Source organism: Podarcis pityusensis (assembly GCF_964106645.2).
Source record: "Podarcis pityusensis genome assembly, chromosome: 4".
Classification (NCBI taxonomy): Eukaryota; Metazoa; Chordata; class Lepidosauria; order Squamata; family Lacertidae; genus Podarcis; species Podarcis pityusensis.
The window spans coordinates 6,964,384-6,978,332 of record NC_138027.1 but is presented as its reverse complement, the minus strand read 5'-3'; the positions used below and the strand labels follow the sequence as shown (position 1 = coordinate 6,978,332).

The following is a 13,949-nucleotide window of genomic DNA, read 5'->3' as shown; positions in this document are numbered from 1 at the left end:
GTTGTGCCAATTTGTGTTTTGGCACAGGCGGCAAAATGTCCCGGGCCAGCTCTGCAAGGCCCCCCACCATTGCAAATAAGTTTGTGGGCTGTGCATTTTCCTGGTTTGGCTTCCGACCATCCGGGTCACCTGCAGTCGTTTTGGTGCCAGGTGATTGATAGGTGGGCAGGCCCCGCCGGCCGGATCCTGTCCCCTACTCCCACAGAAAGGTGTGCTAGCTTTTCTCTCTCTCTCTCTCTCTCTCTCTCCCCCCCCCCCTTTTCTGGCAAAGTTTCTGCATCTGATCTGACAAGGAGAAAGTTAATGGCCTGGAAAAGCTTTTAGTGCAAGTCGTCCAGCGCATTCTAGGAAGAACCAATGTTTGGAGAACTTCCTGCTAAATGAGAAATGTGTTTCATTTCCTCCTATGTGTAAGGAGAGATTGTTGTCTTGTTCTCCCTTGCCTGACTTCCCTCGAATTTCTAGCCTTTCACCTGGATAATTAAAAGTGCTATTAACAGTCTAGTGGTATATTTGTGTGTGTGTTCCTAAGAGTTATTCTGTGGGTGTATATTAAGAGAAATTCTCATTACAATGCTGAAGTTTCATGAGGACCTTTCCCTTCCAATCTGGTGTGGAGATCTGGAGAACTGAATTTTAAAGGTGGAAAAATGAGAAATGGAGATACAAGCTGAATTCGACGTATATGTCCATCTCCATCTTTGGCCTTGTAGCTGGTAGGAATAAATCCTAGCCCAAATCCAATTATCTTCCTGATTATCTCAGCAGGGCATTCCTTAAAAAAGGTCTATGACGAAGGTGCTGTACGGAATAGAATGACCCTTCTGTATTATGGTCATTAGAGGGTCCGGTGATTTTTTGGGGGGAGGCAGGGGAATAATGGGGTGGCGCATGGCAAGATTTGGGGAGCACTTCTAACTAGGACTGTGTTTCATTTCCTTCTGGAAATTTGATTGCAGACTTCCTGCAGGTGCCCCGGAAGCAGATGCTATATAAAAACAAAACCCGTGTTCTTATTTTTGATGATAAATTCTATTTTAGAGCCCTTCTGAGATGCTGCTACGAAAAACACACAAGCGTAGCCTAAAATAAAGTATCATTATGAGTTTAGCGGGGAGGAAGCAGGCTGTGTGTGAGGTTAAAATATAAGCCAGGCTAGCTTTCTGGTTTTCCCAGTAGTGATGTATGGAAGTGAGAGCTGGACCATAAAGAAGGCTGATCACCGAAGAATTGATGCTTTTGAATTATAGTGCTGGAGGAGACTCTTGAGAGTCCCATGGACTGCAAGAAGATCAAACCTCTCCATTCTGAAGGAAATCAGCCCTGAGTGCTGACTGGAAGGACAGATCCTGAAGCTGAGGCTCCAAGACTTTGGCCACCTCATGAGAAGAGAAGACTCCCTGGAAAAGACCCTGATGTTGGGAAAGATGGAGGGCACAAGGAGGAGGGGACGATAGAGGACGAGATGGTTGGATAGTGTTCTCGAAGCTACCAGCATGAGTTTGACCAAACTGCGGGAGGCAGTGGAAGACAGGAGTGCCTGGCATGCTCTGGTCCAGGGGGTCACAAAGAGTCGGACACGACTTAATGACAACAGCTTTCTGGTCAGGTGATTGCCCGGGTGACGGGCCATTGAAGAGAACAAAGATAAGGGGCTCTGTGTGAGATGGCAACTGGGTATGGTTAGGCTCATATTATTATTATTATTATTATTATTATTATTATTATTATTATTATGCCACCCATCTGACTGGGTTGTCCCAGCCACTCTGGGAAGCTTCCAGCAAATGAAAACAGCAAACACAGTAAAACATCAAACATTAAAAACGTCCCTAAATGGGGCTGCCTTCAGATGTCTTCTAAAAGTCAGATAGTTGTCTTTTTCCTTGACATCTGATGGGAGGGCATTCCACAGGGTGGGCGCCACCACCGAGAAGGCCCTCTGCCTGATTCCCCTGGAATCTCGCGTTGCTTGGAGACTGGAAACGCTTCTTGTTTCAAAATTAATATGCAAATCTGATCAATAAACCAGTGGATTAATCAACTAACGCTTATATGATTAATCCGTGTGAAATCCTATACAGTCGTACCTTGGTTTTCGAACAGCTTAGTTCACAAACAACTTGGAACGTGAACGTCGCAAACCTGGAAGTAGGCGTTCCGGTTTGTGAGCTTTGCCCCGGAAGCCAAAAGTCCGTCGCAACTTCCGATTGGCTGCAGGAGTGTTCTGCAGCCAATCGGAAGCTGCGCCTTGGTTTCCGAATGTTTCAGAAGTTGAGCGGACTTCCGGAATGCATTCTGTTCGAAAACCAAGGTACGGCTGTACACAGTTACTCAGCCCTGTTGAACTCAATGTGGCTTACTTCTGAGTAGATATAGAGGAGAGAAATGTGAAGATTTCTATCATCAGGTGTCCCACACAGCGTCTTTAGGTGTTAGTAAGGGATTTTTGATATTTTTTTCTGGGAATAGCAGACTTCCTACCTCCACCACTCAGATTACAATTGCTTCTGAAAGCCCCCACAGTGCTAATAATAATAATAATAATACCATTTTGTCAACTGGAGTCACAAGTCTGAGAAAAACAAACCGAGGCCACCACTATCCTACCCTTCCCCAGTTGGGAACCACATTGCTTTGAGAATCTGGGCATTGATGGAAGACAGAGATATCTTTTCATTATTTTGCATTCAGCCCTGGCTGGAGACTGTCAAATCGTGGGGCAGTTGCTGAATTAAATGAAACTGATGTAGATCTGAAAGAGAAAGTTCTGCAAAGTAGAAAAAAAAAAGCTTTATTTGGGGTGGGGGAATGCTACAAAAATGGGAACATGGCAGAAGAGCTTTGATTTCCTCTTGAGTAGGGGGTTGGGGTGGGGAAATTGCTTCTTCTTCATCCAATCTGTATTTACAGCCGGAGTTCCATCTGCCAGCAGATTTTCCGCGGGTTCAGTAGGGCAGACGCTGGTGTGTTGCAGAAGCCATCTCTAGGCAAAGGAGAAGGAAATTTAAGTTAGTTCTGGGAAGGAGGTTCTGCAGGAGTCTGCAAGCACAGATATCTCTTTAATGTTCCCACCCAGACAACAGCTTCTTCCCTTTCCTTGTCTGTTCATGTCCAACCTGCTTCAGGCAGCAGAATGCCAGTAAAATGTTGCATTATCAGAAACGTTTGCTGGTAGACTCGGATGGTATTGCGGTCCCCTGTTTCCTGCAACCTATAGCCACTGTAGTTTTATTGGTCCACTTTTTCCAGCCATCACCCAGAACTAAAACTCCCTTTAGCCACATTTTCCTTTAGGAGAGGAAAGTCTTCTTCCCCTCCTCATTTTTGCCTGCGACTCCTCCCTGTTCAGTGTCATTACGATTGCAAAAACAAGGTGTATTTGTACCACCTTAAAGACTAAGGGAGGGACGCGGGTGGCGCTGTGGTCTAAACCACAGAGCCTAGGGCTTGCCGATCAGAACGTCGGCAGTTCGAATCCCCACGACGGGGTGAGCTCCCATTGCTCAGTCCCAGCTCCTGCCAACCTGGCAGTTCAAAAGCACGTCAAAGTGCAAGTAGATAAATAGGTACTGCTCCAGCGGGAAGGTAAACGGCATTTCTGTGCGTTGCTCTGGTTCGCCAGAAGCGGCTTAGTCATGCTGGCCACATGACCCAGAAGCTCAACACTGGCTCCCTCGGCCAATAAAGCGAGATGAGCGCCGCAACCACAGAGTCGTCCACGACTGGACCTAATGGTCATGCGTACCTTTTTAAAGACTAAGGGAGCTTCCAGACTGTTGCCATTTTCAGGTGAGATTCAGTTGCATACTGGCAAATTTAGGTTGCATAATTATGGATGACTGGGAGGTCTTGTGCAACAACAACAAGAAGAAGAGTTTGGATTTGATATCCCGCCTTTCACTCCCCTTCAGGAGTCTCAAAGCGGCTAACAATCTCCTTTCCCTTCCTCCCCCACAACAAACACTCTGTGAGGTGAGTGGGGCTGAGAGACTTCAGAGAAGTGTGACTGGCCCAAGGTCACCCAGCAGCTGCATGTGGAGGAGCGGAGACGTGAACCCGGTTCCCCAGATTACGAGACTACCGCTCTTAACCACTACACCACACTGGCTCTCTTCTCCACAAGATCAAATTTTTAGTGATAAGGAAAGAGATTGGGGGCGGAGGAATGCAATGGAAAGTGTGGGATAATGCTTGCTTTGGTGCATCACCTAAGATCCCTGCAAACAATTCAGAGCGAAGGCTCAAAAAAGAGCCAACATTGTCAGATTCCTTGAGAATAAATTGGGACGAAGGTTCTGTAAACAAGGATGTCTGGAAGTGCCGTTATAAATGTATTATGGCTTAAACCAGGCTAACCTGGTGCTTCTAGATCTTTTAGACCAGAGTTTCCCAAACTTGCAGTCTCCAGCTGTTTTTGGACTACAATTCCCACCATCCCTGACAACTGGTCTTGCCAGCTAGGGATGATGGGAGTTGTAGTCCAAAAACAGCTGGAGACACAAGATTTGGCAACACAGTTTTAGATACAGTGGTACCTTGGTTCTCAAACTTAATCTGTTCCAAAACCCAAACGTTCCAAAACCAGGGCACGCTTTCACATAGAAAGTAATGCGAAATGGATTAATCCGTTCCAGACTTTTAAAAACAACCCCTAAAACAGCAATTTAACATGGATTTTACTATCTAACGAGACCATGGATCCATAAAATGAAAGCAATAATCAATGTACTGCAGTCACACAATCAATCAATCAATCAATCAGTAGCTGAACTGGGTTCCACACAGTCACAAAAACAAAACAAAAAGAGCAGCAAAAACATAAACGCAAAATAAATAGCAAAAACAGACAGACCTCAGCATAACACTCAAAACGGAAGTGTGGCACTCAAAACAGAGCACGTTCAGCTTCCAAAAAATGTTCACAAACTGGAAAACTTACTTACAGGTCTTCAGTGTTTGAGTTCCAAGGCGTTTGAGACCCAAGGTACCACTGTACTGGTAACATCATTGCTACTCTGTAGGTCTCTTTGCAGTAAGATTGAACTAATCACTTTTTTCCTTGTGTAATTAGGTCCTTCTCCCTAAAACAGTGCAATGCTATTAATATTCCCCATTGCATATTTACCTGTCAGTCAGAACCTTTGCACCAGGCCACGCGAGACCCCATTCAAATCCGGATAAACCTCCTGGGCAAGGAAGCATCAGAGTCTCACAGCAATCCTTTGCTGGGGTGGCAGCACCCAGAAGTCACGGGCACATTTGTCCTTTTTAAAGCCTCCTTTTCTCAGCTTCAATATTATGCGCTGCTGAGCCACACAAGCCCATTCCGAAGCAATTAAAACCATTGCCGTTTGCGCCTTGCCGCCGCGACAAGAGTGTTTCCTAAAAGCTCCCTGGCCAAAGCTGTCTCCCTCGTGTTTTCCTCTCCCGTGTTTTCCTCTCAGGGAGTCCTTGGCGCGATCCACCTTCTCCTTCCCGGAGACGGCTTCCGGTTTCAGAAAGGGGATTCCCAGGTCACCTGCGCCAGAACCATCAGTCTTTTCAGCTGCTCAAAGGACACAAACATCACCACGTTCCAGGATCCCAGTCGCAGGAAGGAGGGTATGAAACTGAAGAGGACAGAGGCAGACAGTTAGACATGGGCTGCCCTTGGAAGACATAGGAAGAAGCTCCCATGGGCATCGTGTAGGCCAGGGGTTGGGAACCTTAGGCCTGGGGGCCAAATCCAGCCCTGCAAGTTTCTGGCTATGTGGGGCTGCCTTTGAAGGTGACCTGGAAACGGCAACTAATCCAGAATGCGGCAGCTAGACTGGTGACTGGGAGCAGCTGCCAGAACCACATAACACCGGTCTTGAAAGACCTACATTGGCTCCTAGTACATTTCCGAGCACAATTCAAAGTGTTGGTGTTGACCTTCAAAGCCCTAAACGGCCTCAAAGGCCCAGTAGACCTGAAGGAGCTTCTCCACCCCCATCGTTCAGCCCGGACACTGAGGTCCAGCTCCGAGGGCCTTCTGGTGGTACCCTCCCTGTGAGAAGTGAGGTTACAGGGAACCAGGCAGAGGGCCTTCTCGATAGTGGCGCCCGCCCTGTGGAACACCCGCCCATCAAATGCCAGACAGACAACCGATTATACAACCTTCAGTAGATGTCTGACTGCAGTCCTGAATAGGGAATTTTTGTGTGTGTGATGTTCTATTGTGTTTTTACTGTTTTATGTTGGGAGCCACCCATAGTGGCTAGGACAACCCAGTCAGATGGGCATAATAATAATAATAATTGTCTTTTTAGTTAATTGCTGCATTTTGAAACTTTGCTTTGTGATTTGATTCTGTTTTAATATATTTTTTTTAATTGTACACTGCTTTGAGGCCAATTTAAAAGGTGGCATAAAAATGCGTTTAAGATAAGGAAACTGATACCAAAAAAGCATAGATGATGGCAATAATAATAATAATAATAATAATAATAATAAATTGTATTATTTATACCCCGCTCATCTGGCTGGGTTTCCGCAGCCGCTCTGGGTGACTCCCAACAGAATATTTAAAACATTAAAAACTTCCCTAAACAGGGCTGCCTTCAGATGTCTTCTAAAAGCCAGATAGTTGTTTATTTCCTTGACATCTGATGGGAGGGCGTTCCACGGGGAGGGAGCCACTACCGAGAAGGCCCTCTGCCTGGTAGTAAACTGCTCTGGGCTCTTTGGGTATAGGGTGGTATACAGATTTAATTACTAATAAAAAGAACAGAAGGGGATGTTTAGGATGTTATTGCTTACCCTTTGTAAAAAGCCGTCGGACCCTCTTTCACCACCATGGTGAACATACAGTTCAGAGCGTTCTTGTACTGTCCTGGGATGGAGTTCATGTATCTCGTTTTCACCACATCCACGGGAGATGCCACGATGGTGGCGCAGAATCCGGCTCCGAAGGCGGCGACAAAATGGCAGGGGAAATTGTCTGTTGGTGGCAAGGGATGGACACGAGATGGTTCAGGTTTGGGAAAGCCCCCAAACTGGGAGCTTCCTTCCCTTAGAAAGCCGCTCCAGAAGCTACCTTTTGAGGGTTGGCCGCCAAGGCCAAAGGCTGGGTGAAAGATCTAGGCTTGTGAGGTAGTTTGGTGCAGCGGTTATAGTGTCTGATGAAGGACACGGGGAGATTTGGGTTCAAATCCCACCCAGCAGCCATGACATACACTGGGTAACCCTGAGCTTCTCTCTCTCTCAGTCTAATTTGCCACACATCATAAAAGAGGTGCACCATGCATGGGCAGAGGTGAGAAACAGGAACTGCAAATGCTAATTTATATGTCTGGATAATAGAATCATATAACAGATTACTGCAGATGGTGACGGCAGTCACGAAATTAAAAGACGCCTGCTTCTTGGGAGAAAAGCAATGACAAACCTTATTGTTGTTTAGTCATTTAGTCATGTCCGTCTCTTCGTGACTCCCTGGACCAGAGCACGCCAGGCACCCCTGTCTTCCACTGCCTCCTGCAGCTTGGTCAGACTCATGTTTGTCGCTTCAAGAACACTGTCCAACCATCTCGTCCTCTGTCGTCCCCTTCTCCTTGTGCCCTCCATCTTTCCCAACATCAGGGTCTTTTCCAGGGAGTCTTCTCTTCTCATGAGGTGGCCAAAGTCTTGGAGCCTCAGCTTCAGGATCTGTCCTTCCAGTGAGCACTCAGGGCTGATTTCCTTAGGAATGGATCGGTTTGATCTTCATGCAGTCCATGGGACTCTCAAGAGTCTCCTCCAGCACCATAATTCAAAAGCATCCATTCTTTGGCGATCAGCCTTCTTTATGGTCCAGCTCTCACTTCCATACATCACTACTGGGAAAACCAGAGCTTTAAGTATATGGACCTTTGTTGGCAAGGTGATGTCTCTGACAAACCAAGACAGCATCTTAAAAAGCAGAGACATCACCTTGCTGACAAAGGTCCCTGATGCTGGGAAAGATGGAGGACACAGGGAGAAGGGGACGACAGAGGACGAGATGGTTGGACAGTGTTCTCAAAGCTACCAGCATGAGTTTGACCAAACTGCGGGAGGCAGTGGGAAACAGGAGTGCCTGGCGTGCTCTGGTCCAGGGGGTCACGAAGAGTCAGACATGACTAAACGACTAAACAACAACAATAGAATCATAGAATCGTTGGGTTGGACAGAACCCTGGAGGTCATCTAATCCTATCCCCTGCAATGCTATCTTTCGCCCAATGTGGTTCTCGAACCCAGACAGCGTCACTGAGGGTCAGAGATGAGAGCTTTAGGCCGGCAACATCTGTTGGGTTGGGAACAGGTTCCCCATCTCTGACTTAGGTGCTCCTTTAGTGTGACGCAGCCAGTCCTCTTTTCCACCAGTTGCCAGCCAAGAAAATGCTGGGAAGCTCAAAACGTGTCTGAGAGCGATGGCCAACCCCTGTTGCTCATGCCTTGCACTCGGGATTCTGCGATAGACTGCTCTTGGATATGGAGGTTTCATTAAGCTAACGGAGGTAACGTGCTGACAGCTTGTATGGCGGTGTGGCTGCGAAAAATGAGCCGCCAAACTGCTGGGCTATATGCCGAAATGGAAAATTAACTGCGAGACTTAGGAACCAAGAAGATAAGGACTTTAAAAAAAGAATGGGGAAATTTTATAACATACCTAAGGGATTATTGGAAGTAGATCAAAACGTTATCTGGACTCTAAGAATCACTTGTAAAGCAGTTTATAGTTAAGTTAGGTAAAGGGACCCCTGACCATTAGGTCCAGTCGTGACCAACTCTGGGGTTGTGGCGCTCATTTCGCTTTATTGGCCGAGGGAGCTGGCGTACAGCTTCCGGATCATGTGGCCAGCATGACTAAGCTGCTTCTGGCGAACCAGAGCAGTGCACGGAAAGGCCGTTTACCTTCCCGCCGTAGAGGTACCGATTTATCTACTTGCACTTTGACGTGCTTTCGAACTGCTAGGTTGGCAGGAGCTGGGACCGAGCAACGGGAGCTCACCCTGTCACGGGGATTCGAACCGCCAACCTTCTGAACGGCAAGTCCTAGGCTCTGTGGTGTAACCCACAGTGCCACCTGCGTCCCATTGTTAAGTTAGATAAATGGAAATTGTGGAGAATGTATTGATATGTAGTTTATTATTATTATTATTATTATTAGTAGTAGTAGTAGTAGTAGTAATAATAATAATAGAAGGATCCTTGAAAGGGAAGGGGAAGTCATGAGATCCAGAGAATCTCATGAAATGAGTATATAAATGTTGTTGATGTAAAGTTGTATCTGTAAAAACCAATAAAAATATTTCAGGGGGGAAAGGAGAGAGACTGAGCCGCCATTTTGAATCCTGCCTCCTTCATTGGCTGGACATGCCATAATCTTTAAGACCACAAGTTAGGTAACTGGAGCAGACCTAGATTTGAGGCCTAGATTTCCAGCATCTGGGGAGAGGAGGTCTCCTTACCTGTCATCAGCCGATATCTCAGCAGCGTTTCCTTGATGAGGTCGTAGGTTACCATCTCCCCGCAGTTCACGATAGAGTTTCGGATGATGTTTGGCAGGGTCCCTGTAGTGGGCGGAAGCAAAGGGTTGGTGTGTGTGTAGAGATTTTGGATTGTGATCTCCTGACTGGATCCCAGGAGCTGACCAGGAGGTCTCGGTGGCTAGAATTACCTGTTTCCACGACTGTAGTTCAATAAATGTTCTTGCTGTTATCGCTGCATCTTGCCTTGTGGAAACCCACCTACACTTCAGAGAGATTTTTAGGCTCTGATTTTAAAATCACTTGAACCGATTACAAGTTTGCATTTTCATATTGCGGCATCTGACACCCGCACCCTGCGACCTTAGGGTGAGAGGCGGGTAGGAAATAAAATTACCGTATTTTTCGCTCTATAAGACGCACCAGACCACAAGACGCACCTAGTCTTTGGAGGAAGAAAACAAGAAGAAAAAAAACATTCTGAACCCCAGAAGCCAGAACAGCAAGAGGGATCGCTGCGCAGCGAAAGCAGCGATCCCTCTTGCTGTTCTGGCTTCTGGGATAGCTGTGCAGCCTGCATTCGCTCCATAAGACGCACACACATTTCCCCTTACTTTTTAGGAGGGAAAAAGTGAGTCTTATAGAGCAAAAAATACGGTAATAAATAGGACAATCATAATAAATATCATGCAAAAAGGGAATGAATGGCGGAAGACAACGCACCTTTCCAGAGTCCTCGGACCCCTTCCTCCCTGGCGATGGTCCTGTAGGCGTCCACAGTCCCATTGTACTTCTTTGGTCCACCCAGCAACCTGATGTGCGCTTGGAAGCGGACCTTGACCACATCGGTGGGCTGGGCGCAGGTGACGGCCATGGCTCCGGTGGTGCAACCGGCGAGTAACCGGGTGGGGATGCTGGCGCCTGAGAGAGAGAGAAAGAGGCGGAAGATAAAGTCCCTACCAGAGAAGAAGGGGAAATCAAGTTGATGAACTATGCCGAAATGGCAAAACTGACTCGAAAGCTCAGGAACCAGGAAGACCAAAACTTTAATAAGGAATGGGGGGAAATATATATACAATTTACCTTAAAGACCATTGTAAGCAGCTGAAAACATGGACAGGACTATAACACCACTTGTAACGTAACGAGAAGTACGGTATAAGGGAGTTGATTTGTTTTTTTGGGGGGTAATTATTGAAAAAAGATGCAATAGAAAAGGTTTAACCTCAGAACCTATGGGGGGGAAGTCCAGAGATTTGGAGGAATCTTTAAACTGTGGCTATGTTGTGGTGCGATTATAATTTTAAATATGTAAAACCAAACAAAACTAATTTTTAAAAAGAGAGTGAGAGAGCGAGGCAGACAGAGAGACAGAGGCTGTTTTTGTCATTATAATGGATTGCTATCCTTGTTCCATCTCTTCCCCCAGTTATACAATATGGGCTGTGTTCACAAGGCAGTTTATCTCATTTCCCCGATGATGTTTCCCTAGCTGTTAACTGCCACGTTTATTCTATTTATTTGTTATCCTTGTTTATTCTACCTCCCATCCCACCTTTTTTACTCCAACAGGATCATTCCCATCCCAGAATAATACCTTGTCTTGCCCTGCTGGGCTTCGTCAGCCGTGCATACTCTAAATAATACAGATAAACACAATATATGGTATGTAGATCCATTGTTCAATATGTGTGTTATGTGCTTTATTTCCTAATTTGTTTAAAAAAATACATTATTATGTTTATCTGTATTATTTAGAGTATGCACAGCTGATGAAGGCCGGCAGGGCGAAATGAGGTATTATTCCGGGAACCCTTGTCTTAAGTTCTTTTGTCTGATACCTGCATACAGCTATACTTTGCAAAGGCAGATGTGGAACATTACAAGGAACAAGTTCATTTTCTGCAGGTACTGTTTCTTAAAGTTGTCGCCTCTGACACTTGTATTCGTAAAGACATATGTGGAACACACAAAAAAAGCTTCCATTTGGACATTACGTATATAAGAACTGATCTATTTGTATTTCCTGTTCAAAATGTTGGTCTTTAGTTGCTTCTGCTTAATTTGATAATGTGAAAAGAGGTATGTTTATATGATGTATAAATAATTCATATAGTTAAACACAGCTTGTTGCATTGTGGGTATATTTGTTAGTTGAATTTACATAACTATAGGTTTGATAAAATAAAAAAAATCCTTCCAGTAGCACCTTTAAGACCAACTAAGTTAGTTCTTGGTATGAGCTTTCGTGTGCAAGCACACTTCTTCAGATACACTGAAACAGAAGTTGCCAGATCCTTCTATATAGTGAGAAGGTGGGGAGGGGTATTACTCAGAAGGGTGGTGGGAATGGGAGATTGGCAGATAGCTGAGATGAGCCTGCTGACGACTCTTAACGACTGTAATAGGTCTTACAGGAAAAGGCAAGGGGTGAGAAGGTGAGAAATGGCTTAGTCATGTATAATGGGATAAGAATCCAGTGTCTTTGTTCAAACCAGGTCTCTCCATGGTTTTAAGTTTGGTAATGAGTTGCAATTCAGCAGCTTCTCTTTCCAGTCTATTTCTGAAATTCCTTTGTAGTAAAACAGCTACTTTGAGATCTTGTATAGAATGTCCTGGGAGATTGAAGTGTTCTCCTACTGGTTTCTCTGTTTTGTGATTCTTGATGTCAGATTTATGTCCATTTATTCTTTGGCGTAAGGTTTGGCCTGTTTGTCCAATATAGAGAGCTGAAGGACACTGTTGGCATTTGATGCCATACACAATGTTAGATGATGAGCAATTGAATAGTCCCGAGATGGTATGTGTGATGTTGTTGGGGCCAGTAATGGTGTTGTCCGGGTGTATGTGGCAGCAAAGTTGGCATCTGGGTTTATTGCAGGCTCTGGTGCCAGTGTCCGTGTTAAGTCTGGTTGTAGTATTATTGTGGGTTTGATAGTGGATTTTATAGGTTTGATAGTGTAGCGTAGGATGACAGGCCGATGTTCTGTCAATGGGATAGCTCATGATGATGATGATGATGATGATGATGATGATAATAATTTATTATTTGTACCCCGCCCATCTGGCTGGGTTTCCTCAGCCACTCTGGGCGGCTTCCAACAGAACACTAAAATACAATAACCTATTAAACATTAAAAGCTTCCCTAAACAGGGCTGCCTTCAGATGTCTTCTAAAAGTCAGGTAGTTGTTTTTCTCTTTGACATCTGATGGGAGGGCGTTTCACAGGGTGGGTGCCACTACCGAGAAGGCCCTCTGCCTGGTTCCCTGTAACTTGGCTTCTCGCAGTGAGGGAACTGCCAGAAGGCCCTCGGTGTTGGACCTCAGTGTCCGGGCAGAACGATGGGGGTGGAGACGCTTGGAAGCCCGCTGTGTTTCCGAACGAGACCCCCGCCAGAGCTTGGGGCCTCCAGAGGCAGCAGAGAACTTACTGTCTGAGCCCTTGGGGGTGTAGAACTGCTTCACCGAGTCGTACAGGCCGATCCGGATGGATGCAAAGCTCATCTGGCGCTGGAGGCCGGCCACCAAGCCGTTGTAGAGACTCTTCGGCCCCTCCGTCTTCACCATGGTAGTGATGGTGCCCAACACCCCTTTGTACTTCTTCGCTGTCCTGGAAGCCTTGCATTCCCCCTGGATCTGAAAGGAGAAGTGGACGAGAAATCGAACACTCATCACACGGCACAGCTCCGTTTTGTAGCAGACTGAGTCTGCATTGAGCAAGTAAAATCCTCAATGGTACACTGGGCAGTAGATATTGGTCAAAATCCAGTGGTACCTCGGGTTACATACGCTTCAGGTTACAGACTCTGCTAACCCAGAAATAGTACCTTGGGTTAAGAACTTTGCTTCAGGATGAGAACAGAAATCATGCTCCGGCGGTGCAGCAGCAGCAGCAGGAGGCCCCATTAGCTAAAGTGGTGCTTCAGGTTAAGAACAGTTTTAGGTTAAGAACAGACCTCCAGAATGAATTAAGTACTTAACCGGAGGTACCGATGTATAGTCATGGAAGAAAACCGGGTCAAACACATGTTGGAAATGTGAAGAAAAATAAGGGACTTTTTAGCATATGTGGTGGGAATGTACAGAAGTTAAAAATTTTTGGGAAATGATATATAATGAATTGAAAAAAAATGTTTAAAATGACATTTGTAAAGAAACCAGAAGCATTTCTGTTAGGGATTGTAGGACAAGACCTGCTAAGAAAAACAAAGAACTTATTTATGTATGCTACAACAGCGGCAAGTGTCTTGATAGCAGAAGGATGGAAGAATGAGGAAATCCCAATGAAAGAACAGTGGCAAGAAAAATTGATGAGCTACGCAGAGCTGCCTAAATTGACATACAAATTGCGGGACAAGGACAACTGTGACTTTAAGGAAGAATGGGAGCTTTTTACAATTTATCTAAAAAGACAACATAACAAATTGGATTCCTTGGCAGGTTTTAAATAAAAATACACAAATTTATTGGTTG

General features: G+C 45.6%; 1 protein-coding gene across 1 annotated transcript; it reads right to left on the bottom strand.

Annotated features, from left to right (window-relative positions):
- Positions 1 to 2,778: 2,778 nt before the first annotated feature.
- LOC308475317 (putative mitochondrial transporter UCP3) lies at positions 2,779 to 13,163 on the bottom strand. Its single transcript, XM_081002395.1, has 6 exons — positions 12,908 to 13,163; positions 10,199 to 10,396; positions 9,458 to 9,559; positions 6,784 to 6,964; positions 5,129 to 5,612; positions 2,779 to 2,986 (listed from the first exon to the last, which is right to left on the bottom strand). The coding sequence occupies exons 1-5, from the start codon at positions 13,146 to 13,148 to the stop codon at positions 5,498 to 5,500; spliced, it is 837 nt and encodes a 278-aa protein (XP_080858521.1). The 5' UTR covers positions 13,149 to 13,163; the 3' UTR covers positions 2,779 to 2,986; positions 5,129 to 5,497.
- Between the last annotated feature and the right edge of the window lie 786 nt (positions 13,164 to 13,949).